Source organism: Lagenorhynchus albirostris, chromosome X, assembly GCF_949774975.1.
Source record: "Lagenorhynchus albirostris chromosome X, mLagAlb1.1, whole genome shotgun sequence".
Lineage (NCBI taxonomy): Eukaryota > Metazoa > Chordata > Mammalia > Artiodactyla > Delphinidae > Lagenorhynchus > Lagenorhynchus albirostris.
Window position 1 is genome coordinate 130,192,446 of NC_083116.1, and position 24,096 is coordinate 130,216,541.

At 49.1% G+C, this 24,096-nt stretch overlaps 1 protein-coding gene across 5 annotated transcripts in view; it reads left to right on the forward strand.

The window, feature by feature from the left end:
• Positions 1-24,096, forward strand: part of PRKX (protein kinase cAMP-dependent X-linked catalytic subunit) — an 83,258-nt gene that overhangs the window by 11,034 nt on the left and 48,128 nt on the right. For all 5 annotated transcript variants that reach the window (XM_060137441.1, XM_060137438.1, XM_060137439.1 and 2 more), the window contains exon 2: positions 20,576-20,744. In XM_060137441.1, the coding sequence (XP_059993424.1) occupies positions 20,576-20,744 (169 nt within the window). The remainder of the gene's footprint in view (positions 1-20,575; positions 20,745-24,096) is intronic.

Consider the following 24,096-nt stretch of genomic DNA (forward strand, 5'->3'; position numbering starts at 1 on the left):
TACTCATGAAGACGTTCATTTAGTTGATCCTCCGAAAGATGAGTTAGCACGTCCTTTTGGTAACAGATTCTGAGGTGTCCGTTGTATTGATTTGGGTCAAAGCCGCAGCTTCTCGTTGCCTCGATTATTTTTTCTCTATTGATTTCTTGTTTTCTTTTATTATTATTATTTATTTCATTGCGCTGCGTCTTAGTCGCGGCACGGGGCATCTAGTTCCTTGACCAGGGATCAGATCCGTGCCCCCTGCAGTGGAAGCGTGGAGTCTTAACCACTGGACCACCAGGGAAGTCTCTTTTGTTTTCAAGTTCATTGTTTTCTGCTTGTAAAGTCAGTAAAGACCTAACACAGAGACGCGGTTAGGTCTTTATTTCTGCTTGCTTTTGGTTTTTGTTACTCTTCTTTGGGTAGGCTTTTTTTTTTTTTCTTTCTTTCTTTTCTGGGTCTTTATTTACTTTTCCTGGTAGTAACATGTTGTATTGTGATTGAGATTCTGGGCTACTCCTCTGAGCCTCCCAGAGGGCCATGGAAGAAAGGGAATCGTGACCCAGGAGAACTGCTAAGCCTGCGTCATCTTTTCCCACCATCCCAGAGCACCTTGGTCGTTGGGGGAGTCTTGTGTTCTGTGCACTGTGGCTGGTGGACCCTCTTGCAGGTCTGTTTCCCTCTCCCAGCTGCTGCTGCTTTCCTTACAGTTCCCCCTCCACGAATGAAAACCCCCAGCTGCTTCCCTGGGGAGAACCAGCCACAGAAATAAGCAGGGAGAACAACGAGTTGGCGGCCACCTGCTCCAGCCTGTTTCTGAGCGCAGTGCATTTCAGGACAGCCGCTCGGCTTCCTTAGAAGCAAAAGTAAAACGAGGGCGCCGTCAGCTTTAGACGTCAGCTTTACAATCCCCGTCTAGAACTGGGGATGCCATTGGCAAAACCGTCCGTGGGAAGGGTGGGGGGTGGGGGTGTGGACTGGGTTTTTCACCTCCTGGGTTATCAGCGGGAGATCTTCTCCCTTTGTAAAAGGGGAAACCGACTTCTTTCTTTAGTTGTCCAGTGACTTTCCATGCTGCTGTTTCTCCCTGCATGACTGCATCCACAGGTGTGCACACACCCACGTACACTGGGAGGTTTTTGGCTGAGGGGGTGAGAACCCTTCTGGCTGTTGAAAACGCTCCAGTTCTTCGGACGTTGCCAAATACTCTGATGAAACCCGAGACCGGCCACCTCTTTGGATGGGAAGAGCCATCTCCTGTTGCCAGGCCCGCTGCCTAGCCTTCCTGTCAAGTCAGCAGGGCAGGTCGTTCCTAGGTAGACAGTCCCGAGTCTGCACCAGAAGGTGGTTTCTGAATTGTCCCTTCAGAATATTTTTGTTCTGGAAACAGTGCAACCTCTGACGGTCCAGGTTCCAGGCTGCTTCATTGGCGGTCCAGGTTCCAGGCTGCTTCATTGGCGGTCCAGGTTCCAGGCTGCTTCTTTTGCAGCCTAGAAAAGAGCAATGAATCGTGACAGACATCACACAGTGATAGGAAAGTAGAAGGCAGGATTAGTCTAAAATGAGGACGCCAGCCCAGCCCAGGGATCGCTCAGTAGCACAGACAGCAGGAGTCTTGCATGTGGATTCCTGAAAGACCACAGATTTGCAGGGGGGCCATCGAGATGGAGTGAGCAGCTTTTATCAAGGCTCTGGAGGAATTGGAGACATTGTCTTTCTATCGATTTTATTTGTTGCCAGCATTAAACTTGACTTGCCAAGTGGCTGGCATGAAACAGGGCTCTGGCTGTCCTGACTTTGCATGGACTGGCCGTGCCCGGGCTTGTAGAGCAGTGTACTTTGGGCTATGAACATGTTCTCTGGCTCCAGCTGGGCAAGGCTCAGGCACGGGCATTGGGAGACACTCGTTTCTGTCTTCTTAGTAGATGTTTGGATTCCATGTGCTTTCCCAGGACGTGGTTCGCCTGTGTCGTGCAAAGATGAAGGGTGGACGCTTACCCCAACCTGGGGCCACGGGGGACTTTTAAGATGACTCCTGGGGACCCTTAGGTCGCTCCCTCCCAGACCCCCTGGTCTCCGTCCTTAGTCTTTGGGGAATGAGGGTTATGCTGTGGGAATTGGGTATCCTTGACAGGTAGGAAATCCTGGAGGAAGATGGTTGAGGGAAAGTGGGTCTTCGTCACATTCTCAAATGACACCTTTGATCTAGGTGAGAAGGTTGTGGTTTGAAGTAGGAATCATCAGAAAGACTTTGAATGGGAGACAGTTATATTTGATTATGTGTCGTTTGTTCAGGTTTTCAGAATGCCCGTATTTAGTGCCGTGAGCTCTTAAATGATCACAAAATAGATACTAAATGAGAATGAAAAGGGCGGATCGTAATAACCTAACAGACTCAACTCAAAATGTGTCTGCTTTGCAGAGCCTAAACTAAAAAGACTGTAAAAATATTTCTTTATCCAGTTTGGAAAATGCTGGCTCTTGCAAAATAGTCTGTTTAAGAGGCAGAATGAAATGCCTCTTGAACGACCGCATCGGTTACGCGATGGGTTGCTACGGTCGGTCCATAGCTGAGATGCAAGTGGTTCTCAAAGTGGGGTCCTGGGGCCCATGGGAGTTCCTTGTGGGACTCTGAGGTCACTATGACTTTCGTAAGAATACGAAAGCATTATTTGCTTTTTTTTCCTCTCTCCTCGCATGAGTGTTGGGTGGCGTTTCCAGTGGCCGCCTGACGTGGGATCATGGTTGCCTCTTTGACCACCAGTGAAATGCATCCTTGAGGGCTCTTGCGTTTTCTGTATTTTTGTTTTACTTGTTACTGTGGCTGCTATCGAGAGGCACCCCCAAGCCCCACACCAACAAACGCTCCTCAGGGATCTCGATAGATTTCTAGCGCATCCAGAAATCCTGAGATCAGAGAGTCTGAGAGGTGCTGCTTTGAGCGTGGGGGGCTCTGAAGTGGACATTGACGGGCTTGCAGGTGCCCTGGGTCTATGTCTACCACACAGTGTGTGTATCACTCTGTACCCTGGGGCACAGTAGGGACCCCAGAAGATTTGTCCAGCCAGACACTGGAAGAATGGATGTGTCGCTGGCTGTCAGTTACCCTGGCGAGAGTTCAGAGCCTGAGGTCAGTTGGAAGAATGGAAGGGTCACCTCTCAGGGATGTGATCAGCAACAGAGAGAAGAGACGAGGATCGGGGTCGGGGCTTTAGAAGAAGAAAGCTTCTTGTGCTCCGGGAACCCAGCGGTTGCTCAGCTGGGGGATATTTCAGCAGGATCCGTGCTTTCCATTAACCATCACGTGAACGGTCTACACATTGTAAAGACTATTATGCAACGTTAGTACAGTTTTCTGTTACCAAGAATAAGTCTAGGGCTGAAGCCTGACCCTCCCCTATCATAAGGGTGATTCTCAGTAGTTTGGGAGCAGCATGGCGGCCTCAGCGCTATCACGCAAATGAGCCAGGCTCCCGAGTAGACTCCGCAGGACTAGTTCAGCAAGTTCGCGTGCCTCGTTCTTGAGTCGTCTGCCTCTCCTGGATTCTCTCATGGCAAACTTCTCCTGTTCTTGGATTCTTTAGAGCAGCGCGGTCCAAGAGAACCGGGTGCCGTGAGGACCATGTCCTAGAATCTATGTTGCTATGGTGACCAGCTGAGGTACCAGCTTCTTTTTTTAAATTTATTTTATTGAAGTATAGTTGATGTACAGTATTGTGTTCGTTTCAGGTGTACAGCAAAGCAAAGTGATTCGGTGATACATGTGTAACATTCTTTTCCATGATGGTTTGTCACAGGATATTGAATAGAGTTCCCTGTGCTCTACAGCAGGACCTTGTCATCTATCCATCCTATACATAATAGTTTGCATCCGCTAACCCCAAACTCCCACTCCATCCCTCCCCCACCTCCCCTCCCCCTTGGCAACCACAGGTCTGTTTTCTATGTCTGTGAGCCTATTTCTGTTTTGTAAATAAGTTCATCTGTGTTGTATTTTAGATTTCACATATAAGTGGTATCATATGATATTTGTCTTTCTCTTTCTGACTTACTTCACTTAGTATGATCATCTCTAGGTCCATGCATGTTGCTGCCAGTGGCATTATTTCATTCTTTTTCATGGCTGAGTAATATTCCAGTGTATACATGTACCACATCTTCTTTATCTATTTCTCTGTCGATGGGCATTTAGGCTTCTATGTCTTGGCTGTTATGAACAGTGCTGCTATGAACATAGGGGTGCATATGTCTTTCCGGATTACAGTTTTGTCTGGATATATGCCCAGGAGTGGGATTGCTGGGTCATCATCAACTTCCTTATTTGACTCAACCTCACTTCATTGGACTTAAAATAAGCCACATGTGTCTGGTGACTACCTCATTGGACAGCACAGCTTACACACCTAAGAATCTCAGCAGTCGTATAGGTCAACAAAATCAGACGTCAGAATTCCTTCCTTCTGGGGTGCCACTACCTCAGGATCGTTTTCAAGTGATTTCTCAGACAGTGTTAGGGATACCAGTGGAAACAGCTCTTTAATAAAATTCTCGGCTGTCCCCTGATTCATTACGATACCTGGGATAAATGACACGTCAAAAAGACCTCCTTTCCCTCGTATAAGTGAATGTCCAGAGGCATACGTGTATTTTCCAAAAGTGATTGAATACCAGATGCCATTTTCTAAACATCTCTGGTTGCACGTTCCACACGGACCCCTTATAGCATCTCTTCTGTTTCTATATGAACCACATTCTTGTGGTTACTTGAGGATTTCATAACAAAACACTTTCAAACGGGCAAAACACCTTCACTGATGGGAAGATGGAGTTTGTCAGCAGAAGACAAGCTACATCTTCCTTGAGAAGATGTAGCGAAAGTTACAGTTTTAAATATATTTACACACAGGCATAGTTCACTTTATCGCACTTCGCAGATGCCGCGTTTTTTTACAAATTGACGGTGTAGCAGCCCCGCCTCGAGCAAGCCTGTTGGTGCCACTTTTCCAACAGCACTTGCTCCCTTTGTGTCTCTGGGTCACATTGTGGTCGTTCTCGCCATATTTCAAACGTTTTCATTGTGATGATATGTGTCGTGGTATCTGTGACCGGGGAACTTGGATGTTACTGCAACGAGTCCCTGAAGGCTCGGAGGATGGTGTGCAGTTTTTAGCAAGAAGCTATTGTAAAGCGAAGGTCTGTACATTGTTTTTTTAGACAGAATGCTATTGCACACTTAACAGACTACAGGGGAGTCTATCAACTGGGAAAGATCACTTTTATACGCCCTGGAAAACCAGAAAAATTCCTGTGACTCGATTTATTGCCATATTTGCTTTAGTGAGTTGGTCTGGAACCCAACTTGTCTCCCAAGTTTCCATTAAACTGATAATGCAGTTTATTTTCAGGAACACAGGAATAACATAGCTACAGACAGTCGTCACGAAGGAGCTGCAGGTGTCACGCACAGGTTAGAAGTTGCATCAGACTTCGGGGCAGCCCAGAGCACACGCCAGCGTGTAGGACAGTGTGGACGAAGCAGCGTGGGGAGGGCGGGACACGCCAGACCCCAGACGAGCTGTGACAAGAGTGAGCATTGAGTGGGCCTTCCCGGGCGGCCCAGGGGTTAGGACTCGGTGCTCTCACTGCCAAGGGCCCGGGTTCGATCCCTGGTCGCAGAACAGGGATCCCCGCAAGCCGCACGGCGGGGCCAAAAAAAAAAGTAAGGCTTGAGTAAGGAAGCACAGGGATCCCTGGAGAACTCCACAGCTCTTGTGATGAGCACGGTGCCCAGAAAACCATCAGCGCTGTTGGAACAGTTTATTCAGTAAAGAGACGGAAGGCAGTGGTTGCCCTCTAAGGGTAACGTTCTCCTAATGCTCTCATGCTGAGGGTCCCAGCCTCACTCACACGTGGAAACTTGAGTTTCCTCTGAAGACCCTCATTCTTAACAGGAAACAGCCACCAAACTCGCCTTGTTGGATAGGTTTACACAGTCTGAGACATCAAGATAGCAGAAGACTTGAGATCCCAGAGAAAGCCAATAATTCAGGGAACCTAAGAGAAGGTGAAAACAAGGGAACATAGGGAATTTTGTTAAAAGTCTCACTTTGAGTCATTTTCAGAGAAGTTTGACAAGATACTGTATCCATCAACAATAATAGGAAGTTCCAATAAAAGAGAAACAAAAGAGTTTCCAACAGGATGGCTGGATATTACAAAGGAGAATTTTCTAAAGTCTAAAGGGTGATCTGATCCATGCTTGTGACTGTAGTTATCATCCTGGAGCTGGTGGCCAAAGGCACAGCCGTCACCTGCACCTTGCTCTTGCGAGCTGCAGGGTGGTCTCCAAGGCAGACCCTGTTGGGTGGGTTTGTCTCTCTCTCCCCGACATCCAGGGGGCCCCTTATATTAATTTCCCGGGGCTCTTGTTACAAATCGTTACAAACCAGGTGACCAACAGAAACAGGAATCCATCCTCCCCCAGTCCTGGAGACCAGACGTGTGAGGTCAAGGTGTCCCAGGGCCGCGGTCCCTCCAGAGGCTCCGGGGGAGGGTCCCTCCTGCCTCCTCCAGCTTCTGGGGGCTCCAGGCGTCCCTGGACTTGTGGCCGCCTCCCTCCCGTCTCTTCCTCTGTCTTCACGGGGCTTCTCCTCTGTGTCTGGGTCTCTCCTCTTCTGCGTCTTAGAAGGACCCTGTCATTGGATGTAGGGCCACCCTCGTCCAGGGGGACCTCATCTCAGACTTTTCACTTCATCACATCTGCAGAGACCCTGTTTCCAAATAACGTCCCATCCTAAGGTTCTGGGTGGGCATGAATCTTTGGGGGCTCGATTGAACCCAGTACATCCCTGCTCCTCCAGACATCCGCAGGGTCCAACGTGGAACTTGTTACCACCCTCCCCAAAACAGAACAACTCAGTGGACCCTTTGGACGCCTGCCAGGGTTTCCTGTTTCCTGTCTTTTTTTTTTCTTTCTTTCTTAGACCATACACTGTATACTTCTAGAGTGAATTATGCATAAAAGTCTGTGCAAACAATAACATATTACAATAACATTCTCAAAAGATCTTACTATATTTTAGCGTTGTTATATAAAATACATCTTCATAATAGTACAGGCTCTTTTTTCAAGTTTTAAATCACGACCTTCTCAGATGCCTCAGTGCTACCCTGTGGGCATCTCCTCCCTCCCTCTCCCAGCCCATCCCCTCCAGCCTCATGCAGGATCTGTTCTTTCGCTCCACACTAGTCTTTCGTCCTTCCTACTGGCTTCTGCAACCGCAGGGAAATCTCTGAAACAAAACGGAAAGCACGCTGAACTCAGAGGAGTCAGTCACTTCCCCCTGCCCACCGCGTGAGTTCCTGTAATCCGTTGCCTAAAGAACGCAGTGGAAGGATTTCAGAATCCCTGCCTTCTCTTGCCCTGTTTCCTCCATCCTCACAAATCTCCATTGTCTCTGTGGCCTTTGCTATCCTTAATTTCCTTTTTTTTTAAATATTTAATTATTTTAGTTTAGTTTAGTTTTTTGGCTGCATTGGGTCTTCGTTGCTGCGTGCGGGCTTTCTCTAGTTGCGGCGAGTGGGGGCTGCTCTTCCTTGCGGTGCGCAGGCTTCTCATTGCGGTGGCTTCTCTTGTTGCGGAGCACGGACTCTAGGCGCAAGGGCTTCAGTAGTTGTGGCACGTGGGCTCTAGTTGTGGCACATGGGCTCAGTAGTTGTGGTACATGGGCTCAGTAGTCGTGGCTCGCAGGCTCTAGAGCACAGCCTCAGTAGTTGTCGAGCATGGGCTTAGTTGCTCCGCGGCATGTGGGATCTTCCCGGACCAGGGCTCGAACCTGTGTCCCCTGCATTGGTAGGCAGATTCTTAGCCTCTGCGCCACCAGGGAAGTCCCACCCGTCCTTAACTTCAGTGAGCCTCTACTTTCCAGTCCACCCCACCCTCCAATTTCCACTGGAAACTTCCCTTCCTCAAAAACGAACGTCTGTCCCGACCTTCACCCCAAGGTGAGGTCCATCCGTATGTACCTCAGCACACCTGTGTCCTGAAGTCCTGCAGCCTTAGAAGCCCCTGAAACACAGATGAGCGCATCAGAGTCAGGATGGCTGTTGTCATTAACGTTTACTGTCAGCCTTTCCCGCACGATGGTAACAAAACTAAGATATCAGGGACCAGCCTTGTGTGGATTGTGGCTGTTTCTGAATCGTGCAGAGCGTCCAACACACAGCAATATTTCAGTAGTTTTTTTTTTAATACTTATTTATCTGGTTGCACTGGGTCTTAGTTGCGGCTCGCGGGCTCCTTGGTTGCAGCGTGCGAACTCTTAGTTGTGGCATGCACGTGGCATCTAGTTCCCTGACCAGATATCGAACCTGGGCCCCCTGCACTAGGAGTGCGGAGTCTTAAGCACTGCACCACCAGGGAAGTCCCGGACCCCGTTTTTGCTTAGAGGGCTAGGTGGTCTTCACAGCGTGGGCCACACAAACCATCTGTTGTCAGAGGAACAGCATTCTCTACATTTCCAGAGGGGCAGGTTGACACTTGACGCAAGAATTGAGCGTGAGCTGAGTTGCGGCACCTCGAAGGCTGTCCGGTATGACAGCTGCTGGCCACGTGAAAGACGATCAAAGCCAGTCGCCCAGTCTCTGGAGCCACTGTGAGCTTGTGGCCACGGGTTGGACGGCACGGACGTAGACTGTTTCTGTCACCACAGAAAGTTCGACTGGGCTGTCTTGCTCCAAGTTGGTGCTTCTGAACTGGGGGCAATGCTGCCCCCAGTGGACACTTGGCAGAGTCTGGAGACATTATTGATGGTTACACCTGGGGGGATGGAGACCAGGGAAGCTGGGCCCAGCACGCCCCGCATCTGAGATTCATCCAGCCCCAGTGTCAGTAGTGCTGAGGCAGAGAAACTCTGCGTTGACATGAGAGACCCTGTCTGTCTGTCTGTCTGTCTATCAGTCATCTATCCATCCACCTATCATTATTATATCTATGCACCATCTATCAAAACTATAAATCTTTCATCTATGCATATCTATCTATCCATCTGTCATCTACCACTCTATTATCTATTTATCCATCTACTGTCTGTCTATATTTCTCTATCATCTATCTACCATCTCTGTATTTCTCTATTATGTATGTATGTATCCATCTATACCTATATCACCCATCCATTTATCATCTGTCTTCTGTATCTTTCTATCCATGTATCCATCCATCCATCCATTTACTACCTTTTTCTATCTAGCTGTCATCTGTCATCACTCTTACTTATCATCTACCACCTACCTATTATCTATCTTCTATCTGTCGTCCATCTGTCATCCATCTGTCTATACCAGTGGTCTTCAACCAAGGGGATTCTGCTCCTCGGGGGGACACTTGACAATGTCTGGAGGCATTTGGGGTGTCACACATGCGGGGGGGGGTGTCTACTGACATGTGGTGGGTGGAGACCAGGGATCGTGCTCCACAGCCCACAGTGCCCAGCACACGCCCTCCCCCCCCAACCCCCGAATTATCTAACCCAGAGTGTCAATTACGCTGAGGGGCATTGTTCGTAACTTTGCGGGGTGCTATGACATCATCACATCCCACCCTGGATGCAGTACCAGGCTGTGACTTTTAACCTGCCCGGATGGTGTTGTCAGAATACAAAGACCAGCCTTTGTGCTCCTGGGTGAAGAGTCACCCAGCGCGATTCCAGGTCCCTCACATCTGCTCCTGGGGAGCCCAGTGCAGGGCCAGGGATTCCAGGCGTTTCCTTGTGTTACATTCCTTAGCGTTGGGGTTGGTGTGAGGGACTTCCTGTGTTCCTTTTTTCTTGCGTGATTATACACTTTGTATCTTTCTTAAGAGAGAGTGTAGCTTAGTAATTAATCTGTAAATAGAAGAATTGTGTGTCTGAAATATCTGTTCTACAGGAGGGCTCTGTGAAAGGGAATGTGGCTTGACCCAGCAACATTTTGAGAGAACTGATTGTTTTTTTTAAATCTGTCTAGACTAGTGAACTCACAACTCTAACCCCTCCCACCCAGGGCTCAGCTGAATTGTGTCCGGTTTAATCAGCTGATCTTTGAAGGTTCCAAGTTTAAAAAAAAAAAATCCTCAGAGCTTTATCCAAAGCACACATTTTTGGGGGTAAATTTTGCTTATTAAGAGATAATTCACAAACCGTAAAATTCACCCTTTCAAAGTGTACAGTTCCACAGTTCTAAGTTTAATCTGAGTTAGCACACATTCTTTAATAAACACCTTCTAAAGGTTTTTTTTTTCGCCTGTAAAACAGAAGTTTGTACTAGTTTGCAGCCGTAATTTCCAAAAGCCAACTTTGAAAAGGAGAACTGTAGGCTTGGGACACATGATGTCATGTATCATAGTTTATAAGCTTTTCTGATGTTACCTTAAAGGGGAGAAACCTCAAAGAAAAGAACTGGGTTTTACAATGATACATTCTTTCATTATGGTGTAGTAATTATCTTGCAATAATTATATAATGTATGTTTATTGAATTGATCAATTGAACATAGATTTAACTATCATGTACCTGAAACATTTCTACAGCTCACAGATTTAAAAAATGAAAATTATACATGGAAATGCATCCCTGTTTTTGGCCCCCATCTGCCTCCATCACCACATCCCCTAGCCAACTCCAGGTACCCAGCTTAGTATCTTGTATCTTTCTGCAGAAGCCCCTTTCAGGGACTTCCCTGGTGGTGCAGTGGTTGGGAGTCCACCTGCCAGTGCAGGGGGACGCGGGTTCGAGCCCTGGTCCGGGAAGATCCCACATGCCGCGGAGCAACTAAGCCCGTGCGCCACAACTACTGAGCCTGCGCTCTAGAGCCTGTGAGCCACAACTACTGAGCCCGCAGGCCACAACTACTGAAGCCCGTGTGGCTAGAGCCTGTGCTCCGCAACAAAAGAAGCCCCCTCAGTGAGAAGCCCGCTCATCGCAACAAAGCATAGTCCCCACTCGCCGCAACTAGACAAAGTCCGCGCGCAGCAACGAAGACCCAACGCGGCCATAAATAAATAAATTTATTTTTTTTTTAAAAAAAGTCTTTTCAACATAGAGGAGCACATATCACTATCAAGAGTGGACTGACGTTTTCTTCATATACTGCCTTCTTTCAGCCTCCTTAGAAATTATAGATCCTTTTTTCAATTGGTTTAAACATCTGCAGACTAATTTCACTTGTCTAAACAGTTGAGGAGATAAAACCTTTGCTCCCGTTGGGTGGAGGAGACAAGTGATTCCTGACACCTTGCAGGCGGGGTTCCAGGCAAAGGGGGTGACTGCTGATGACACTTGGGGTGTGGGCACGGGTGGTGGAAGGGAGTTGGAAGGGACCCCCGGGTGGCCAGGTGACGCTGCTGAGGCTGAGGCTGCCTGCCGTGTCCCAGGCTCACCTCCGGGTCCGCTGAATTCTTCCCACGTCTGGGCATGCTAGCGCATTGGGGGTATGTCACCCTCTGTCCGGCCCCCATCTTGCAGAACGGCTGCATCAGAGGCCACGGCACAACGAGGCCGGGGGTGTGTGATCCTCAGGCAGCCTCGGCTCTGAAGCGTGGTCCACACCCCTCTGTAGCCCCTTGAGGGTCGCTGGGTCGCTCAGAAGTCTCCCAGTTGCAGCCCTTAATATGATATACATCCTGTGTTAGCCTCTGTACCTTAACCTACCTCGACCATATAGAAGTGTGAGGAAGAAGAGTGTTCCCTCGAAACCCAACGCAGAGCTCAACCCCCTGGCCCAGCAGGTGACACACAGGGTGTGGGGATTCTGCTCCCGCTGAGGGGACCTGGGTTGAAGCGCCTTTTCCGCCGCATCCTCTTTCCCAGCGCTACAGGGAAGAGATGCCGTGCTTTCTTGGAAGCGCTGCTCCTGTGGCATTTTTACCCACCCACCCCCCCCCCCCGCACTGGCCTGTCGGCTGTCTTTTCTCCTGCATTTCAGGGCAGGTTGGGTCTCCTCCACCCACACTCTCTGTCCCCTTGGCCATGCCTGGTTCTGTTTTGTTAGCATCTGGGATACACCAGTGCAAGGCACACTGAGCATCGTAACTTCAAGAGAGATCGCAGGTTACAGAGAGGTGGAGGGTGCAGGGGATGGGATGGCCGGTAAGGCAGGTCTTTCTTTAGAGATGGTTGGGTCACCTCTTTCTGAGCTCTGGTTCAGCTCCCTTCCTGCCAGTATAAACAGGTATGATTATGCTCTATATACAAGGGGCGGGTGCAGACTGTTTCAGGATGGGGTGGATACGTACTGAGAACTCTTGCAGTTGGTCTCTTTGTGATCCTGAGATGCTCCCCTGAAAAAGCTTTACCTCTAACAAACTTCTGGTTACCAGAGGGGATAGTGGGTCGTGGGAGGGAGAGATAAATTAGGAGTTTGGGATTAACAGGTACACACTACTATATATGAAATAGATAAACAACAAGGACCTACTGTAGAGCACAGGGAACTGTACTCAATATCTTGTAATAACCTATAATGGAAAAGAATCTGAAAAAGAATATATATATATAAAGAACTGAATCACTTGCTGTAAACTGAAACTAACACAACATTGTAAATTACCTATAGTTCCATTAAAAAAAATAGTTCTCTCTGGACTTCCCTGGTGGTCCAGTAGTTAAGAATCCGCCTTCCAGTGCACGGGACGTGGGTTCGATCCTGGTTGGGGAACTAAGATCCCCCATGCCGCGGAGCAACTAAGCCCGCGCGCCACAACTACTGAGCCCTCACACCACAACTAGAGAGAGGCCCGCATGCCGCAGCGAAGGAGCCCGCCGCATGCCGCAACTAAGACCTGACGCAGCCAAAAATAAAATAAGTAAAATAAATATTAAGCAAAAAAAGCTTTCTCTGTATCAGACGGCTGTGGGAAGTGAGTTGAAATTAGTTGGCGTCTGGATCCCAGGAGTCTTCGGGAGTGAGGTTTCTTGACGTCAGAAGCTGGGTGACGGGTGTATTTAATCCTTTTCCCAGCTCTCTGTGCTTTAAGGTTTGATGGAGTGGTTTGGACTGTCCTAAAGTTGCGTCGGCTGTTACTAAATGAAGGTGGAGATTACAGGTAATTGTCAGGTGGACTGTGATGAGGTTTTGTCTCCTCTCTTGGAAATAGGCTTACAAAGCCCGTATCTATCTGTCATCTGTCTCTCCTTCGTCCATCTCTCCATTCTTTCTATCTGTCCACGTATCTGTGTATCCGTTCCTTCCTGTTTTTGACAGGGGTGGGGGGGATACAGTCAGGTTAAGAAAAAGAAGGCAGGTGAGCTGGTACAGTCGGTCCTTCTCTACCGATGCCTTTAGCAAAGTGTCTCTGGTCGAACCTGGAATCTATGGATTTCGGACACAGGGCTTCTTGAAGATGATCTCGTGGGGCATAGGATCCTCCAGGGTGTACGACAGACGCGATTTTTTACAAGAACTTTTTATGATGAACTAGTTGAAGACGATTCATTCAGCAGTTGAAGACGCAGGAGAAGTTGTAGAATAGCCCACAGGGGGGAGTCCCCCTGAGTCCTCCTCCGGGACCCCCAGTGATAACATCCTCCGTAAACCCAGGACGAAGTTAAAACCAAGACCTGGCTTTACAGAATCTGCCGAGTGGGCCTCCTTTGGTAAGAGTGGAGGCAACTGAGAGACTCTCTGCACGAAATCTGAGCTTTGATTCTGGGTCCCTTGTAAGAAGGTAACACCCGGGAGGCCACCCTGGGATCTTTGGGTAAAGAATGGATTAGAAGGATGAAGCTGATGTCTTTCGTTGCTGGATTAGGCCCACAGATGTGAAAGACAGGCCTTGACATCTCAGACCCCCGAATCCATCCCCACAGCCGTGGTACCTCCTGTTCAGAACTGTTTCATCCCCAGCATGGACCCAAAATGGAAAATGTGTGTGTGTGTTTAAGAATTGTTTGCATATTCAGATAACTGCCCCTCCCTTGCTGTGTGGACGACATCATCCTATTCATTGATTTATTGTTTGAATTTTTTTTTTTTTTTTTTGCGGTATGAGGACCTCTCACTGCCGTGGCCTCTCCCGTTGCGGAGCACAGGCTCCGGACGCGCAGGCTCAGCGGCCATGGCTCACGGGCCCAGCCGCTCCGCGGCATGTGGGATCTTCCCGGACCGGGGCACGAACCCGCGTCCCCTGCATCGGCAGGCGGACTCTCAACCACTGCGCCACCAGAGAAGCCCCTATTGTTTGAAATTTTTATGGGAGTCTAGTTGATTTACAGTGTTGTGTTAGTTTCAGGTGTACAGCAAAGTGAGTCAGTTATACATACACATATATCTACTCTTTTTTAGGTTCTTTTCCCATATAGGCCATTACAGAGTATTGAGTAGAGTTCCCTGTGCTCTACAGCATGTCCTTATTAGTTATCTATTTTATATATAATAGTGTGTGTGTGTCAATCCCAACCTCCCCATTTATCCCTCCCCCCAGAGCTCATCCTGTTTAGAGCAGACCCTTCAAAGCATGAACTCAGTCATTTTTAGGGAACCAGTACTATTTCTGAATCTCTGAAACAGGAAGAAACGAAAAGGTGATTTCTCGTCAGGTTAAAAACTGGTTCAGTTCCCTAATTTTCAACAGAACACAGGAAATACGGTTTTTATGTACAGGACTCCCTTTGCACGTTTAACCAGGCTTTGTTAGTTTCTACCTTGGTGGAATTTCTATCTTAATTCTGCTCCACGCGTTGTTACAATGATCTTGTTATTTCACGTTGTCTTTTCCTTTATTTGTGAAATAAATGTTCTCCTTAAACGTGTCCTCAAAGCGTTTGTTTCTACTCCTTTCATCATCAAAGCGTGGATACGTCCTTTCTTGTGGAGTCTTTTTTCCTTAAAGCACAAGACGGAAGCGTGTAACATAAAGTCACTGCCGATGGTCTCCACGATGTGAAGTAATAAAAAAGCAGTGTGTTTCTTAAAGGTTAAATTTTGTAAGGTATCTAGAAATAGATAGAGGGGTATTGTATATATCATTGGATTGCTGCAGTCTCAAGGATTAAAAAAACCGTCATTGGGAAGCCAGACTTCTGTGTCATAACGGTAAGCTTAAGTATGTGCATTTTTCGCAGGAGACATTATGCGTATACACTTTTACAAAATCCTTTGTAAGAGGAGGAATCTTCTCACTTCCAGTAATTAAAACATGAAATGAAAATGCAGTTCATGAAAGGGAATGTGGAATTTGGCTGTCTTTCTGGCGAAACTGCCTGTGTCAGAGTCTCCAGGAGAAATTCCCTTTTCTGGCGGGGGCGTGTTCCTGGTGAGGACAGCCACGGGGCTTACCCCACCGGAGCAGAAACCCAGCAGTGTTTCCTTTGCCCAGAAAATGTTGCTATTATTAGCTAGCATCCTATTCTGTCTTGAAGCAGACTCCTGGTTTGCGTGCTTCTTTTTTTTTTTTTTTTTTTTGCGGTACGCGGGCCTCTCGCCGCTGTGGCCTCTCCCGTTGCGGAGCACAGGCTCCGGACGCGCAGGCTCAGCGGCCATGGCTCACGGGCCCAGCCGCTCCGCGGCATGTGGGATCCTCCGGGACCGGGGCACGAACCCGTGTCCCCTGCATCGGCAGGCGGACGGACTCTCAACCACTGCGCCACCAGGGAAGCCCCTGCATGCTTCCTTTGATAAGCTTTTGGAAAGTTCATCACTTTTCCAGAACAGACCGGCTTTTCATTTTATGAATTTTAGAGTTTTCGTTGAGTATCTCCTCATCAACTGTCTGGACAAAGACAGTTGAGTGTGGTGTCCTCAGTGCTGGCCCTTAAATTTCCCCGGATTTCCCAAACCACATCAGTGTCTCGAAAGACTTGAGCAGATCCCTGTTGGGGTGTTTGAAAAACGTAAATTTTCCTTTCCAGACGTGTTCTCAAACAGGAGGAAGATAAGTAAAAATCCTGTTAGGTTCTGTATGCAGAAACATGAACACATAGTATTAGGTGATTAGATAATAAGGATGCTAGAAGAATCCTTGCATTGCTTGGTTGAATTTGTACCCCTGGAGCTGCCGTAACAAATTACCACCAAACTGGGAAGCTTAAAACCATAGGCATTCATCCTCTCTGAATCCTGGACACCAGATGTCTGAAGTCAAGGTGCCCCAGGGCCACGCTCCCTCCAGAGGCTCCAGGGGAGGGTCCTTCCTGTCTCTTCCAGCTTCTGGGGGCTCCAGGCGTCCCTCCCGTCTCTTCCTCTGTCTTCACGGGGCTTCTCCTCTGTGTCTGGGTCTCTTCTCTTCTGTCTCTTGAGGACCCTGTCATTGGATTTAGGGCCACCCTCATCCAGGAGGACCTCATCTCAGACCCTTCCCTTCATCACCTCTGCAAAGACCCTGTTTCCAAATAAGCTCCCGTTCCCAGGTTCCAGGGTTAGGAATTGAATCTGTCTCTTGTGGGACACAATTCAACCCTCAACTGGTGGGAGGAGGGTTAGAAAAACTGTGTGTAGGTGAGCCAAGCAGGACCAGGCCCACTGTGGGTCCCCTCCCAGGACAGAGGTTGCGTAGGGTCCACATGGGTGATGTCGGTGTTCTGGTGTGTTGGTCCATTAGTGGATTTTTTCTGCAGCACGTGGTGCGGGAAAAGGGGGGAGACCAGAGGGGGATGGAGGGTGAAATCAGAGGGAGTGGCCTCCCTATCATTTCTGTCATTACCCCTGTGATCCCCATACCCCGAGATAAAACCCAGAGTGGTTTCCGTTTTCTCCTTTTGTAATTCCCTGGCCTTCCGCGCTGCTCTTACGGTCCCCATTCTGTGTGGATTTCCCCCCAAGTGTTTTCAGTTCCAGCAAACTTACAATGACCCACACAAACTTAAATCCTAGTAGCTTTGATTTTCCACCTGTTTCATTTACATTATGGGTTTTCAAAGACAAAATAAGGTGGTCGCTTTTTTTTACCTGGCGTCTGCAGGGCAAAGGCTTTGCCATGGTCCCTGTGTGACCTCCCTCCTCTCGGGACAGTTTGTGGGTTTGGGGCTGAGGAAGACGGCAGGTCAGTCCCTCCTGACCCTGCGAAATGCATTTTCTGTGCTTTCCCACACCTCACTCTGCAGTTCTTTTTTTTTTCCCCCTCTGTTGTGACTTCACAGTAAAGTGATACCTTGTGTTCAAGGTGACCCCTTTATTTATTTTTTAAATCTTTACCGGAGTGTAGTTGAGAAATAGGTTTGTTTGTTTTTTTCCCCGTTTTTTTGAGATGTGTTTGATGTATAACGCTGTATTAGTTTTGGGTGTGCAACGCAATGACTGGATATTCGTATATATTGCAAACTGATCACCACAGTCTATCTAGTTAACATCCATCACCTCACATAGTTACATATTTTTTTCTCGTGATGAGAACTTTTAAGATCTACTCTCTTCGCGGCTTTCAAGTAAACAATACAGTGTTACTAACTGTAGTCACCATGCCGTACTTGACATTCCCAGGACTTATTTATTTTGTAACTGTAACCTTCTACCTTTTAACCCCCTTCATCCATTCCCCCGATCGCTCACCCTTCACCTCTGGCGACCACCGTCGACTCTGTTTCTATGAGTTTGCCCTTTTTTAAATTCCTCATATATATGAGATCATAGAGTGTGCGTTTTTCTCTGTTGGACTTATTTCACTTAGCCTAATGCTCTCGGGGCTCATCCGTGATGTCCCAAGTGGCAGGATTTCCTTCGTTTTTTAATTTTATTGGAGTATAGTTGATTATCACACTAAGTGAAGTAAGTTAGACAAAGATCGTATGCTGTCACTCATCTGTGGCATCTAATTAAAAATGATACAAATGAACTTACTTACAAAACAGAAACAGACTCACAGATTTCGAAAACAAACTTATGTTTACCAGAGGGGAAACGTGAGGGGGAGGAATCAGTCAGGAACCTGGGATTAACATACACATACTAGTATATATAAAATAGATAATCAACAAGGCTTTCCTTCATTTTTACGCTGAATAATATTCCATTTCGTCTCTTATTGGGCGGAGGTGGGTCATGTAACCATCCTTACCTGCAGCAAAGCTAAAAGGGGGACTTTTCTACTTTCCAACGGGAGATATGGAGAGCTGGGGATGTGTATTGGAGAGCCTGCCAACAGCGAGCAGGAAAAGATGTTTGTCCTTTTTCTTTCCACTGCAATAACGACTTCATACCAGCACCGTTGAATGTTGGTTTGGTCTTTAGCGCGTTAAAGCCGGTCACCTTAAAAATTACAGCATGCTGGTTTCACCTGCCGTCAACAAGACGGTTTCCCCGTATCATCCTGTAATCTGACCGTGGTGCCGAGGGAGTTCCCCCATCTCTGCACTGCAAGCACTCTGCTTTGAGTTCTCAGTGTTTACAGCACACACAGCTCAGAGCAAAGCTTAAAAGATGTGGCAGGCAGAAAGGTAAAAAAAAAAAAAAAAAAATCTGTTGAGTCATAGCCGTGTTGTCTTTCTTTTCATCGTTAGAATTTTAGCGTGTGGCGAGACCGTTGATCACGTCGATCTAGTCATCTACCTGTTCTACCAGAGAGATGAAAACAGTATGAGTCCAGACGGGTTCATTTGTTGGCCTTGGGTTCACAGAACAAGTCGAAGGCACAACTTGCACTAGAAGCCATGCCAGTGTCCTCAGTTCCCGTTCCTGCGCCCTTTACCAAGCGATCTCCTGAAAACCCCTAACCTGTGTCCGTTCCCTCTCCTCGGGGCCCTTCCCCTACTTGCCTCTCTGTGAACCTGCTTGCGCAGAACTTTGTCAGCGCTGCCTCACTGTGACACAATTCTGGTTCTACTTCTGAATCATCTTTTGATGAGGACGGACTTTTAAAACCTGTACTGGGGCTCATCATTGGTTTCTTCTGGCATGGTTTCTTTCCTTCATGTGTGTACATCGCTTTCTACTTGCGCAGTAATAAAATAGTCACGATCGGGAACTTGCTTTAAAAGCCAAGGTGACGTAGCCATGTCCCTCACCCCAGCTGCGTAAGCCAGTAGAGGCACTCACTTATTTTGCAGCTTGAGAATTTCGATTTGTAGAAGAGGCCCTCCCCCCAAGTGTGTTGCTTAGGTGTAACTTTGTTTTCCTCTCCATGTTACCATGTGCCGTAAATGGCGTTCCCAACTCTGTGAAAAAGAGGAGAAGGTGGCTGCGTGGTTGCGTTGAAGGTCTTTTTCGTCTTCGAGCCATCCTTGAATTCCTTTCTTCCTGCTTTCTCATCATGTTGATGGCCATTTTTCCAGCCAGGGAGCCCCAGTTCGTTGGCCGTTTTCCACACCTCCTTCCCCTGGGAGAGCCCTTCCTCTGCGTTATTTCTTCGATAAACAGGGGCGGAAAGGACAGCCGTCTTGGGTAAGCTTCCAGAGGCTCACACAGACAGATGTCATTTTTCTGCCCCCAACTTTACCTTTTCTCTGGCCGTAGGTAAAATGCCTTCGGAGCTTTAATCTCAGAGGTGCCCTAAGTGATTGCCGGCCGGGGGGAGGGGTAGCAGCTGGACCCCACCCCACAGTGAGGCTCAGAGGATGAAGAAGGGCTGGTGGGAGACCACAGAGGAGGAGACATTGGGTTGACAGTGTCACAGCCTATGGTACACAGGAGGGTTTGATTTCCTTTTACATTTATGCTGTTGATTTCCTTTCATGTTTGCAGTGGTTGCACTTTTTAAATTTTTCTCTCTGTGAGTATCTGCATCACTTGGTTCTAACCCTTGGCAAGTGTTCACAGAAACACTGAGTGCGTTTAGCTGGCGTTAATGGCTTAAAGGCAGCAGCTTGTGAGGAGGGGTGTGTTCCACTTAGCCTTTTTTGTTTTGTTTTGTTTTAACAGGACGGTGGCCATCACCAACACGTGTACTAGAGTTTTGAGTTCGTTAGCCTCTCATACAGTGCTTTGTGGGATAAAGAGGAACCTGGCAGGGATACTCACAAGTGTTCATGGCAAGAGTTATCTTCTGATTTTTTATTTTTTAATCCAATGTTTTAATTGAAGTAGAGTTAATTCGCGATGTTGTGTTAGCTTCAGGCGCACAGCAGAGTGATGCGGTTATATATATGCTTATCTATTCTTTTTCAGATTCTTTCCTATTCTAGGTTATTATAAGGTGTTGAGTAGAGTTCCCTGTGCTCTACAGTAGGTCCTTGTTGTTCACCTGTTTTATATATAGTAGTGTGTCTCTGCTAATCCCAAACTCCTAATTTATCTCTCCCCACCCCCTGCTATCCCCTCCGGTAACCGTAAGTTTATTTTCTATGTCTTGTCTTGATTTAGAAAACCTAAAGAAAAAGACACGTCGAAGGAATGTATTTAGCATCCTTTTCCATTCTGCCTTTCCCTGTGTGTGTGTGTGCGCGCGCGTTTCCTCTGGGACGACTCATTTGCAGAAAGGATGGCCAGTTGCCCCTATTAACGGGGGCAAGTGATCCTGTGTGTGTGTCAGTTCAGTTGACCGTTCCAGACGGGTGCCCGTCACCCAGCCCTCGCACCAGGTGCATCGCCCATTACTGAGCTGTCCGAGCCTCCAGGTTGCCTTGAGGTCGGGGTGCTGGTCTCCCGTCCTGGGGGCCATGGCTGCTGACACCGCGTCTCCCCACTGCAGGTACGGGGACGTTCGGTCGCGTGCAGCTGGTCCGCGAGAAGCAGAGCACACGTTTCTTCGCCCTGAAGGTGATGAGTATCCCGGACGTCATCCGCCTGAAGCAGGAACAGCACGTGCACAACGAGAAATCCGTGCTGAAGGAAGTCAGCCACCCGTTCCTGGTCAAGCTGTGAGTCCCCTTCGCCGGGGCCCCACCCTCCCGGCCCCCAGGTGGATTTTCCTGCGGGAGGTGGGATGGGGTGCGGTCATAGCGGGTCACCCTCTGCTGAGACATCTCAGCTCCCGGTCTCGCGGAGAAAGGCGCCGTTCCCACGAGTGCCTGCCAGGGTGGCACGCCTGGCGCTGCCCCCCCTGCACCAGCCGCGTGTCCACAGGGCCACCTGGGGCCCGCCAGAGGCTCTGTCCCCTCCTCCCACCCCCAGCCCCCTGGACAGCCTGTCCAGTCGGTCTTCCTGGGACCTCAGTCACCTGCTCACCTCTGCTCACTCACATCGTTCCTTGGGTTTCTAGCTGGCCGTTCAGTGGCCCCATGTCGATGCCTCATAGAACCTTCCAGTTGAAGGTGCCCAATGTGGACCAAATGGATCCCTCTTTCTGCCACGCTCTTTGCTGGCGGAGGGTAAGGCCGTTTCCCACTCAGGTGCCTCAGGTGTGGGCGTCCACAGAGGGCTCTCCGTCGCCATCCCCGGGGGCCTGCCCCTTCCGCCGCCTTCCTCACGCCCCTTCGCAGCCCCCGACCCCTCCCAGCCCAGCCTGGTGTGGGCCCCCCTCTCTGGCCTGAGTGCCCAGCTGTTCTTGGCCTCCCAGACATGCCTCTTTCAAGGCGTTCTTTGCTTTCACTACAGCCGTAGTGATCCCTTCACCCGCACGGCCCTCCGATGACCTGCGTCTCTGCTGACACATCCTCAGGGAATGACCCCAGGGGCTCAGTGGCCTAGAAACGGCTCATCCCGGGCTCTGCCTCTGCCTCTGGCTCTTTTCAGACGCTCTTGCCTCCATCCCAGGAAAGTGACCTGCAGGAGGAGGTGGGAGGTACCATCTATGTTGTCACCGCAGGGCCACCCGCCCCCCCATGGTGCCCCCTTCATCTGCCTCTCCCCACCCCCTGCCTCTCCCCCCTCACCCTCACCTGCCTTTCTTCTGCGATACACCTGCCTGTTCACAGAGACAGGCGCCTGCACCCTGCTCTTGGAGCACCTTGCATGCGCCCCAGTGCAGGGAGATAACACCTGTCGGCTCACAGCCACCGGAGCAGTGTCCCCAGAGCCCGAAACAGCGTGTCACTCGGAGCAGGGACGGGCGGCATGTTTGACGGGTGACAGAAGGGAAGCAGCTGACTTCTTGTCTTACTTTCCTTTTATGAAGCCCAGTGGCTGTGTTGGGCCAGTGTGGACGGGTCAGTAGAGTCTCATGCTGTTGAGTCATTAAAATCGAAACAAAAAAAGAACTTAGCCGGTACAGCAGAGCCACCACCCCTCCCTGTTCAGGTCTGAGTCTCCTCTTCGCTGGGAGGTGGTGGGAAGATGGGTAGAAAATCTCATGCGTGTAGATCTTCTTCTGGAAAGAAGAAGAGCTTCTACTTCTGGTGTCTCTTCTAGAAACTGAAATAGTGATTCTGGATGACGACTTCAGTTGGCTCGGGTGTTCAGTACACGTTCTGTACAGGAGATATGGACGCCTTCATCTGTTGCCAAGTCATCCTCACGTGATTTGGGAGAACGGTCTTGGGCTTTTACCAAATACAGGAAGTCTCAAGCCAGGACCCCAGGGTGTGTCCCCGAGGGTGCTTTGCGGCTGAGTTTTCCCAGGAAGACGGGGCACCTGGCCGCTGGGTTCCGGGTTGCTCTGGAAACCAAGTGGCGTGATCGGTTACGTGTCTGCAGTGAAATTAGGAGAACACGGAAGAGAAGCAGGTGGAATTGATGGTGAAAACGAAAAGTCTGAGACATTGGCGTCGAGAAGACACAAGTTTGGAGAAGAGGGAAGAAGGCAGCGGGAGGAGTGCTTCCCAGGGCTGTGCGTGGGTGGTGGGCATGCCGCCCGGCGGCTGGCGGGGTTGCTGAGGTCACCTCAACGCATATGTTCTGGGATCAGGCATGTCCCCCTGGAAACATTAAGGTGATGCTATAGGGAACCTTGGGGGATGGCTTCCATTCTGGGAACTCCACCTTGTGGGTTGAATTGTGTGTCGTGTCCCCCCCCACCCCTGCAAAAGATACGTTGATGTCCTGACCCCCAGTACCCGTGAATGTGACCTTATTTGGAAGTTGGGGCTTTGTAGGTGTCATCAAGATGTAGGTCGAGGTCCTATAGGAGTAAGGTGGGTTCTCCATCCGATGTGATGGGTGCCCTCGTACCAAGCGGAGAAGACACACAGAGAGGAGACGGCCACGTGAAGACGGAGGTGGAGATTGGGGTGATGCGGCCATAAGCCGAGGAGCCCCAGGGATTGCTGGCAACCACCAGAAGCTGTAGAAGAAGCTAGGACAGATCCTTCCCTGGAGATTCTAGAAGGAACCACCAACACCCTGATCTTGCACTTCTAGACTCCAGAACTATGACAGGATGCATTTCTGTTGTTTAAGCCCCACCCAGTTTGTGGTCTTCTGTTACGGCGGCCCCAGCAAAGTACCACGCACCCCGTCGTCTCCTGGGGTGGGCACCAGCCTAGGGGTTGCTTTCTAACTACGTCAGAGGAGTCCCCAGGATAGAATCCTTGAGCTTTGGGAAGTTAAAAGGGAGTAGGGAAAAGGAGGACCGTGAAAAACAGAGCTTTAGTCAGACAACTCTGCTTCCTTGACTCCTGGACAGCTAATCAGGCGGTCTCCTCCTCAGGTAGGGTAGACTGCCGAATCCAGAGGGACGCAGACTGTGTATTCCGACGTTCCGTGCTTTTGGATGAGTACCTGAATTGTTTCCATCACAAAGGCTGTAAGCCCTAGTTTCAGTGGGATGGAATTTGACCCCAGGTTATCTAAATCGGGTTTTCTCTAATTTTAAAGAGTGGGATCTCTCTGCACTGTGGCGGCTCTGTAATCTGACAGTCTCTTTGCTACCTTGATACTCCTGTTGCCGTACAGCTCACTGGGTGCGGGCACACCTCAGTGTAGTCCTTTTATATGTCAGGTCCAACTGTGCTACGGCCAGCAGGCAGGAACGTTTCCTGGTCCCTTAGTCCGCAAGGCTGTCCTCTGCATGTCTGTGTCCTGGCCTCGTCTTCCTATAAGGACCCCAGCCCTACGGGATCAGGACCCAGCCTAGTGACCTCATTTCACGTTCATCCCCTTTTTAAAGACCCCATCTCTAAATCCAGCCACATGCTGAGGTCCTGGGGGTTAGGACTTCAGCATATAGATTTTGGGGTGGACACTACTACTTAGTGACTTGCTAAGTGCAGGTCTTTCAGTGCACAGGGGTCTTATTATAAAGTACTTGTAGCCTTTGGAAGTTTTCTGTGCACTATCACTTGAGGGACCCGGCGGTGTTTGAAAACTGGGATTAAATTGATCCAGGGTCAGCAG